Below are 10,337 nucleotides of genomic sequence, written 5' to 3'. Positions count from 1 at the left end.
GTATTCACCTTGGCACATTCCATTCCAATCTCTTTCTCCAACCGGCCCCACTGTCCTTCCAGCCACCTCAGGGCCATCCTTGACCCCTCCCTCTCTGCTCCCCTCCCCACTCTGCGTCTACTCACATTCATTCTATTTCTCTCCACTCACCCAGCCAAGGCCTCCTCGCCTTACCCCCTTTCCCCCAACTACTCAAGTAGACTCCTTGGTGGTCTCCCTGCCTCAAGGCTCTTTCCCAGCTTGAGAAGTATGATCCTGGGGCAGCTAGGTGGCACAGTGGATAGAGAACCGGCCCTGGAGTCAGGAGGACCTGAGTTCAAATCCGACTTCAGACACTTGACACTTACTAGCTGTGTAACCCTGGGCAAGTCACTTAACCCCAGTTGCCTCACCAAAAAAAAAAAAAAAAAAAAAGAAAGAGAGAAGTATGATCCTATGCTGATTACATGATCTCCAAGACTGTTCAGCTCTCAGTCTGTTGTCAGGTTGCTTTCCAGCTCTGACATGGTCCTTGAACAGTCTGACTGATTCTGGTAGGCCGAGATTCACCCCTCACCTACTATCCTAGCCATCCCCTTCTCTAAGCAAGTGCCTTTAGCACAGCAGTTAATGGGTAGTTGCAGGCATGGCCCTCTTTGGGTACGGTCTGGACTTGTTGGAAGACCAAAAGCGTGCAAACAGACACAGAGGAAGGACTAAGGAAGATTGCCCAGGATAGCCAAAGGATGAAATAATCCACCCAGTCAGTGCTCTCCACACATCGCCTGTGTATTCTGGAAATTCTGTGCTACTTGTCAAAAAATGGACACCAACCTTCTTGGTTCCTGCCTTCTAGTGGTCTGAGACCATCAGGAAGAAGTCCCTTTGGCCTGGCTGCAGGGGAAAGGAACCAAGGACCACGTACTTCCTTCCCTTCCTTCCCATTAGGGCTACCAGTCAGCTTGAAACTCAACTGTCCCGTGCATTTCTGAGGATCGGAGGCATCCCACGTACTCCTACTTAGATGGGGTCCTTCCAGCTCTTCTCTGTTCTAGGTTCTTCCTTGAGGACCCAACAATCAGTTGAGCCTCCATACCATAGCACTCCTAGATTCTAAGAGCTGAAGGGGATCTGGGAGGTCATCTACTCTTTGAGCCTTCACACTCCACAGATGAAGCCAAGAAGAAAAAACTTCGATTCATTTCAATCACCGTTTTTGAGTAGGGGGATGACATAATCAGATCTGTGTCTTCAGAATAAGAAATTGGCACCTGTGTAGAGTAGAGATTAGAGAGAGGGCTAACTAGAAGCAGAGAGACCAATTAGGAAGCTCCTAAAGTGGTTTATCTGAGAGGCAATGGGGGTCTGAAGCCTACTTTGGGTAGAGGCCGTGTAAGTGGAGGAAATGGGATGGATACAAGAGATATTATGGGGGCAGCTAGGTGGCACAGTGGATAAAGCACTGGCCCTGGATTCAGGAGGACCTGAGTTCAAATCCAGCCTCAGACACTTGACACTTACTAGCTGTGTGACCCTGGGCAAGTCACTTAACTCTCATTGCCCCACAAAAACAAAACAAAAAACAAAAAAGCTATTATGAACACAGAGCTGACAAGCCTAGTAATGGATTGGCTGGGGGTGGGGAGGAGGGGGAGAGGAAAGAGCCAAGGATGATCCCAAGGTTGTAAACACTGACTGACTAGAAAGATGGATGGTGGTGTCAGAAATACAAACAGGGAAATGGAGAAGAAGAATTGGTTGGGTAGAACATAGAATGGGGCCTTTTCTCCAAAGGTACCAGGAGCAGGAAAGAGCAGAACCAGCTGTGATTATTATCAGGCCTTTACTGATTCTGCTAATTGGGCTTCCAGCCTCCTTTGTCTGCCCTCTCTAGCCCAAGCTCCCCACAACTGGCAAAAGAATCCCCGAAGAGCAGGTTTGACCAAGCCATTCACTCAAGATGATCAGTGGCATCCCATTGGCCATAAAATAAAGTACCAACTCGGTATGGCATTCAAGGCTTGAACGGCATCTGGCTGTATCCTAACCCTTGTGGACCTCCTTCACGGCACTCTGCACTCATTTTGACTACACTGGGCTAGAGGCTGTTCACCTTTCCTGCCCCCCCTCTCCCCGCCGATGTGTTTGCTCCAAGTGGCCCTAAAAGCTGAAATGCTCGACTTCCTCAGATCCAACCATTAAAATCCTCTTCCTAGCAGTGCCAGCCACCTCCTCCTGAAGCTGTCTCTGATCCTCTAGCTGGCAGTGATGTGCCCCTACTGCCATTTTCTTCCCATGCCCTGTCCTATCTCTCCTCTCGGGAACAGCTAGGGAGCACAATGGATAGAACACCAGCCCGGGAGTCAGGAAGACTTGGATTCCTGAGGTCCAATTGGGCCTCAGACACTAGCTGTGTGATCCTGGGCAAGTCGCTTTACCCTGTTTGCTTCAGTTTCCTTATCTGTAAAATGAATTGGAGAAGAAAATGGCAAATCACTCTAGTATCTTTGCCAAGAAAACACCAAATGTGGGCACAAAGAGTCAGACACAATGGAAACAACAACATATACTCCCTGGCCCCGTTCTCTCCCTATGCTACTTATTTTGTGGACATGCCCCATAATTCCAGCATGATATACTGGCTTTGAAGTCAGAAGGCTTGGGTTTTCTGTCTCTGCTTTTTTACTGTCCTTATGACCATGGGCCAATCTCTTCTCCTCTCTGGTCTCAATTTCCCCCTCTCTGAATGAGGGGGTAGGACTTGATCTACCCTCCTAAGTAGGGATTCAGAACCCACAAAAAAGTGAAGACTCTCTGCTCTAGTGAAGTCCTAAGGCCTTCTCCTGGCCTTTGCCCACGTTTTCTAGGCATCATTCCCCACTGGCAGCCAGGCCCATTTTAGAGACACAGGACAAACTCACCAATCCCAGACAAAGCCCCAAGAAGGGATAGAACCTTCACCTGCCAATTCGAATAGGGAGAGAAAGAGTCCACAGCTCTCGATCCCTGTTCTACCAGGAGACCTCCGTCCTAGAGGAAAGGCTCAGAGAGAATGGGATCATGGCATTCAGAGCTGACCTGAGAGGAAAAGTGAAGCCAAAGAGGGCCAGTGACTTGAGTTGGGTTACACAGCTGCTCCATGGCAGACAGAACACCCAATCTCAGAGCCTCAGGTACTCCCTCTCCCTTCTGATGCTCAAGACAGTCTGGAAATTCTGCCTGGATGTTGCAGAAAACAAGAGCTGGCCCTCCTGCAGGCTTAGGGGAACCCCCCCCCCAATAGAGGCAGTTCTCATGGTAGCTGAAGAAGGGAGATCCTGGGGCCTGGGACCCCTCCCCTCTGGGACCACTGGTATAGTAACCACACCACCAGATCATGGAACCATTGCCAGTGTTCAAGTCTTGAGACCTGGGGTCGAATTTGCCACCTGGCCACGTGTTTGGGGACAGATCGTGGATGCCCTCTAAGGCTTCAGCTTCCCCACAGGTAAAACGAGTGGGTTCCAGACCAGATGATCTAATCTGGGAGGCATTTTAGGTTCTAAGACAGCTCCTGTTTCGGGTTTGGTGACCCAAATTGGTAATCAAGCATCCCTTGGTAAAGGGTGGAAAGTGAGGGCACAAAAGCTTCCAGCCACCAGAAGAGGTCAGGACTAACATCCTGAGGGTATTTGAAGAGGCCAACTTAAATAGGAAGAACTCTTTCATGTGTATATGAAGGGTTGGGGGGGGAGGTGAGCAGCTGGGGCAGCAGGGTCTCTGGGGATCATACGGAGGAAATCATCAAATTGGAAGGAGCCAAGCATCAGGGCTGGGGCTTAGGAGGAACAGGTATGGGGTGGGGGCAAAGAGGGAGGAAGGAAGGCCTTGAAAGGCCAAGGAAGAAGAGGGATGTAGAAGGGAGGAGAAAGAAGAGAAGAGGAGGTGCGGAGAAGGAGGGGGAAGAAGAGAATGGAAGCCGGGAGTGGAGTGAAGTGGGGGGAGAGGATGGAGTTGGGGCTGGAAGGAGGGGGACAGAAGGCAGATGGAAGGAGAGAGAAGGGAGGGGGAAGGAGAGAGAAGGGAGGGGGAAGGAGGATGGAAGTGTAGAAAGGAAGGAGTGGGAGAAGGGAAAAAGGGAGGAGGATACTGGAGAAGGGGAATGGGGGAAGAAGAGGGGGGGAAGGAGAAAAAGGAAGCAGTGGGCATAGGCACTCAACATAAAAACACAGACTCTAAAAGTTAGAAGGAGGGAGCAGCTAGGTGGTGCAGTGGATAAAGCACCGGCCCTGGATTCAGGAGGACCTGAGTTCAAATTTGACCTCAGACACTTAACACTTACTAGCTGTGTGACCCCCGGCAAGTCACTTAACCCTCATTGCCCCACAAAAACAAAAACAAAAAGTTAGAAGGGACCTTCGACCATGTGGTGCTGGATTTGGAAAGCCCGGTTCTGCTATTGTTCTCCCTGTGACTTCGAAATAGTTCCATCCCCTCTTTGGGTCTCAGTTTATTCATCAGGAATATCAGTAAAAAATGAGAGGCTTGGACTAAGTGATCTCACAGGTCCCTTTCAGCTATAAATTTACAATCTGGCAACAGGAGCTTAGAAATGGGGTGGGGGAGGGTTGGGGAATCTTAGAGAGTAGAACAGGGAATGGATGAGCTGAGGGGAGCTTAGATTTAATTGACAGAAGAAACTCTCAATAACTGAATTGTTATTCTGAATTGATGAGCAATGGTCTTCTACTCCTGGAGAGTTGTCTGGGGCTACATAAGGTTAAGTGACTTGTCCAGGGTCACACGGTGTGCTTGGACCCAGGTCTAACTGGACTCTTTCTCCACTAAGCCATGGTGGCTCTTAGAGGAGCAGAGTGTCAGAGGAGGGAGGGAATGAAGAATCTGAAGGCTAGAAGGGGCCTCAGAACACAGGGTGGCAAAATCGAAAAGGGATTTTAGAACAGAGTGGTTTAGAGCTGGGAAAGATCTTGGAACACAGAACGTGGAATGGTAGAACTGGGAAGGACCTTAGAACATAGAAGGTCTGAGCTGGAGGGGGTGTTCATCTCACCAAATGTCATTACTAGGTGACTATAGAATGAGGAATGAAAGGAGGAAGGAGGTTAAACTGTAATCCAGAAACCAAACAACGAGCATGGATTAAGACGAAATAGACAAAAATGCAAAAGTCCCAACCTTCCTTTTCGTTCCTGTTCTTTAAGGGAGACAGCAACTTCCGAGCGGAAGGCCAAGGAAAGCAGCCCTGAGGCAGGGGCAGCTCAAGTGCTGCAAAATGGGTTCAAGTACTAGTGAGTTCTCAGTGCCCCAGGCCATTTCTCTAAATGACTTCGGTTAAGTGAGGCCAAGCTGCTTTGGGAGAGGAATCTTCTTACCGGGAGTTCTCAAAAAGCAATTAAATCCCAGCCCACTTTAAAAGGAATAAAGGAGGTATTGGGAGAGAGGGAAGGAAGCCATTAGCAGCTAGAGAGACCAGGGACGGCTTCAAGGGGGAGGTGGAAGGACGTCAGGCATCCCACGAGGCAGGATTGAGGTGGGGGTGCATTCCAGGAGTAAAGGACAGCCTGCGATGTAGAATGTTGGAGCTGGAAGGGACCATGGACTATATTGAGCCCAAGAGCCGAGAGGGACCCCTCAGAACAGAGAGTATCGGCGCTGGGAGAGGACAGGAGAGCACAGGATGTTAAGACTGGGAGGACCCCTTGAAAGAGGGAATTTCAAAGGCTGAAAGGGACCTTGGACCATGGGACTGCCAGAGGTGGAGAGGAGTGAAGGTGAGGAGAGAGGAGAGGAGAGGAGAGGAGTGAAGGTGAGGAGAGGAGGAGAGAGGAGAGGAGAGAGGAGGAGAGGCGAGGAGGGGAGAGGAGTGAAGGTGAGGAGAGGAGGGGAGAGGAGAGGAGAGAGGAGGAGAGGAGTGATGGTGAGGAGAGGAGAGGAGTGAAGGTGAGGAGAGGAGGAGAGGCGAGGAGGGGAGAGGAGTGAAGGTGAGGAGAGGAGGAGAGAATCAAAGCGGATGTGGGAGCCGAGCAAGAGATATATGAGGAGGAAGGAGTGGAGTTGAAGATGCCCGCGCCACGCGTCCCGGCCACAGTCGGAGCTAGGGAGTCCCGGTGCGGACCCAACGCCCCTCGGGGAGCCACAAGAGCTGGCGGGCTCTGTGCGTGCGCGCATCTCTCCTCTGGGGGTGTGTGTCTCTCAGTCTCTGGGTATCTCTGGGGCTCCCCAGGACGGCAGTGGGCGCTGAGAAGGGTGAGCAGGGCAGTGAAAGGGAAGCCCCGGAGTTTCTCTCACCTGGGTCCCGCTGCGCTCCGACGGAGGGACTTCCTCTGCCTGCTCCGCGGGCTCAGCTCCTGGCTCCCCAAGTTTGGGTTGGAGCAGCGGAGTAGGAACTGACGTGTGCAGAGGAAGTCTAGCGGAGGGAGCCAGGTGTCTGGGCAGCTGGCCTCCTCCCGGCCCGCCCCGGAGCCGCCCGCTCCGCCCAGTCCCGGCCCCTCCCCTCCCTCCCCTCCTATCCCTCCCCAGCCCAGCTCCCCCGGGGCCCCTAGGGCGCCTCCCTTCTGTCCCGCCCGCCCTCTGTCCGGTCTGGGCCCCGCCACCTCCCCCGCCTGCGCCACGTCCTGGGGCCCGCGCCTGCTGGCTGGTTCCTTCCGTCCGTCCTTCTGTCCGTCCTTTTCCTTTTCCTTTGCCCTTGCCCTTCCCTGGCCCGGCCCGCCGTTTTCCCCACGCGGTGGCTGCGGACTGCGGGACTCCAGCCTCGCTCCCCGAAACGCACGTCGTGGGGACCAGCTTTGGCTGCGCACTCGCGATGCCACAGTCCGCCTAGGCGTGAGAGTGCTGTCCCCAGGACCCCAGACGCCAGCACTACACCCTTAGGACCCTTAGAACCTGGGCCCCGGGAAGGACTAGAACCTAGCCCAGAATCTGGTCCAGTTCCTTCACTTTACAGGAGAGGAAACTGAGGCCTGGAAAGGGAAGTTTACTCCCCAAACCTGTGTGCAGTGACAGACCAACCACAAGCCACACTTAACTAGGCCTTTCAGGTTCTCTCTCGCCCCCCACCCCACGAAGAGATGGGGGCTAAAACTCTCTACCGGTAGAGTGGAGAGAACTACAACAATAGGCCTAGCTTGGAACGCTAACTGGAGAGCAAGTCCCGGCGGGACTGGACTGGGCTGGGCTGGGCTGGGCTGGGCGTAGTGGCCACTCTTTCAGTGGGCCCCCATGCCCTGGTTAGCCGGGCAGCCTTAGAGCAGACTCCGAAGCCCTGAGGAGTTAGAGGCCTTTTTCCACATTCTGGGCAAGTTGTCACTGCCAAACTGGAGAGTCAGAAAACGAAGACAGCCAAGCTTCTGATGGGACTGGGAACCTTTGCCAACAGCTAACATTTACTGAGTGCTGTGTGTATGTGTGTGTGTGTGTGTGTGTGTGTGTGTGTGTGTGTGTGTGTGTGTGTGTGTGTAAAGCCTCTCAAGAATCAGGAAGAGTAAGGATTAAATCCATCCTCAGATACTTGCTATTTGGGTGACCCCAGGGGTGTTTGACTTAAGCTCTGTGCCTCAGTTTCCTCATGGGAAATCCGGGCTCTGAAGCCCCTTCCAGCTTTCTAAATCCATCATCCCATGAGTGGTGAAGGAACTTGCCACACGGGGAGTTTTCTGTTCTGGTGAAGTAACCAATTCTTCAAGTGTGCCCTGGGACCACAAAGAGAAAACTGGGCTATGCCAGACCAGTATTGCCTGAGACAAGTGAAGAATTGTCTAAGAGTGGAATCACCAACTTCTCCTAGTGTAGCTCCCTGTCATTGGATAGTCGAGAAGAGCCTGGATGGCTGAGAGGAGTCTTGTTCACCTGTAGGTTGACCCTTCCAACTCTGAGTGAGATTCTCTGATTTGGTTACTTTTCCTCACTAATCCTCAATTTCTTCATCTGTAAGGATTAATGATCAATGCCCAAGGCCTCTATAAGCTGCCAGGCTCAAACCAGGGCCTATGCCTTTCTAGCCTTCAGCCCCTATATCTGCCTACCTGCCTACCAGAAATGAGACCAAACCTTTCAACTCCTTGCAGTATGGCAATACCACTCAATCAGTTAATCAATAAACAGAAATTAAGCAAGCACTTACTGTGCTCCACCCAATGTGCAGAGGCAAAAGACAATGGGCTCCTTTAAGGAGCCCATTCGGTAGGAACTGCTATCTCTAAGGCATTATCACTGGATCTCTTTAGTGCTCAGTCCATAGCCTTCTCTCAGTCCTCATCCTTCTTGACTTCTCAGCAGTGTTTGGTTCCCCACCTTCTCTCCTCCTAGATGATCTCCTCCCTGGGTTTTTATGTTACTCCTCTCTCCTGAAATTCCTCCTACCTCAATGGCCACTCCTCCTCACGTTTCTTTTGTTGGCTCATCATCCATATCATATCTCCCAACTGTTGAGGCTATTACCATCTCTTTTCTTCCCTCTCTCTCCCAGCCTACAAATGCCCCTGTTGCTGTTCAAGGTGCTGCCATCCTTCCAAGTCACCTATGCATCATCTTTGATTCATCACCTTCCATTAACGCCACCCCCCCCCCCGTAGCTATTCTTGCCAATTCTACCTGCATGACATCTCTCCAATCAAACCCAACCGCTTTTTTAAACCACCCTCCTACTTCAAACTCACATCCCCGCTAACTGAGACTATTGCAATAGTTCCCTAGTCCATCTTTCTGCCTTGAGTCTCTCTCTGCCGCAGACCATCTGAGGATGGTGTATGGAGATACACCTGCTGTTATTGTTCATTCTTCATTCTGGAAGAGGACCAATGACATCAGGAGGGTAATGTCTTGGCTTGCAAGTGAATTGAATTCCAGGCAGAGCTGTGTAAAGTCATCAGCCTCACTCTCTCCTCCAGAGAGGAGAGTCAGGAATCCAATGGCAAGAGATAAGTCAAGATGAATGGTCATGGCCCCTGGCCTGCAATAGCGATATTGCCAAAGCATGTATCCCACCATGTTGCTCCCCTTGTCAAGAAGTTCCAGTGATTCCCTCTTACCTGAGAGGTAAAATACCTCAACTCCTAGTTGGAGTTTTTAAATTTTTATTTATTTTATTTATTATTTTTTTTTTGGTGGAGCAATGAGGCTTAAATGACTTGCCCAGGGTCACACAGCTAGTAAGTGTTAAGTGTCTGAGGCCAGATTTGAACTCAGGTACTCCTGAATCCAGGGCCGGTGCTCTATCCACTGCAGTTGGAGTTTTAAGCCTTCATGTGGTAGCTCCAGGCTACCTTTCTGGACTGATTGTTTGTTCCTTCCCAGCATCATCAGGAATAGCCCAAAAGCTAGTCGCTGTTCTTCAAACAAGGCCCTCTATCCCCAAGCCTAGAATGTGTTCTCTTCTCATCTCTGCCTCCTGGTTCCCTGTTCCCTTCAAGTCTCAGCTTAAATCTCACCTCCTTCAAGAAAGTGGTGCTGATGGGGCAGCTAGGTGGCACAGTGGATAAAGCACAGGCCCTGGATTCAGGAGGACCTGAGTTCAAATGTGGCCTCAGACACCTGACTCCTACTAGCTGTGTGACCCTGGGCAAGTCACTTAACCCTCATTGCCCCGCCCCCCCCCAAAGAAACCTGTGCTGATTCCCCCAGTTACTAACTGAAATGACTGTTTTTAATTCACATATATCTTACATTTATTTATCTATGAACATGTTATATTCTCTCCTTTCCTTCCCTAGCTCCCCCGCCCCATGTAAGTGCATAGAAAATGCTTGTAGTTTGCTTATTTCATGAAATGATCTTTAAAGCACTTTTTAGTTATAAATGGTATGATCCTATGAAACCTTGTTGGTCTCCTTGAGACTTCTCTCAGCACCTGACACTTTCACACCTGGCAATACCTTCTGCCATGCCGGTTTCTTTCTCCTATTGGTGAGTTCCTTCTGGGGCCTCCATTTTGGGAGCAGGCTCCCCAAATTCCCCTCCTCGCTAAGACCTTCACCGCCATTGCCCAGCTTCCCTTCTCACCCTTCTCACATCTTTCCACCCATGCCACCCCACTTGTCCCCTTATCCTTTCGGGGATGGACCACATCAGCCATGCTTCATTCCCCTCCAAGCTGTGCTTCTGACTCTAAGGATTTTGCCATCATGTCCCCACCCAGGTACCCCTTATTTTTCCCTTTTCTTTTTTATATGTTGTCTTCCCCATTAGAATGTAAGCTCCTAAAGGTCAGGTGCTTTCTTTTTCCTTCTCTTTGTATCTTTGGCACTTCACATAGTATCTGGTACACAGTAAGTGCTTAATAAATGTTTGGCTGGTACATAGTGCTTAAAAAATGCTTGTCTTGGGGGAAGCTAGGTGGTGCAGTGGATAAAGCACCAGCCCTG

General features: G+C 50.9%; 1 protein-coding gene across 1 annotated transcript in view; it reads right to left on the bottom strand.

Moving 5' to 3' along the window:
• The window catches only part of LOC122733914 (ligand of Numb protein X 2-like), a 104,049-nt gene extending 94,191 nt beyond the window's left edge, over positions 1-9,858 (bottom strand). The window contains exons 1-3 of the mRNA XM_043974623.1: positions 9,849-9,858; positions 6,669-6,861; positions 6,268-6,385 (exon numbers count right to left, since the gene is read on the bottom strand). Coding sequence (XP_043830558.1) covers positions 6,268-6,385; positions 6,669-6,861; positions 9,849-9,858 — 321 coding nt within the window. The remainder of the gene's footprint in view (positions 1-6,267; positions 6,386-6,668; positions 6,862-9,848) is intronic.
• Between the last annotated feature and the right edge of the window lie 479 nt (positions 9,859-10,337).

This window comes from Dromiciops gliroides, chromosome X (genome assembly GCF_019393635.1).
Source record: "Dromiciops gliroides isolate mDroGli1 chromosome X, mDroGli1.pri, whole genome shotgun sequence".
Classification (NCBI taxonomy): Eukaryota; Metazoa; Chordata; class Mammalia; order Microbiotheria; family Microbiotheriidae; genus Dromiciops; species Dromiciops gliroides.
The sequence above is the reverse complement of the archived record's forward strand: the minus strand, read 5'-3'. Positions and strand labels throughout refer to the sequence as shown.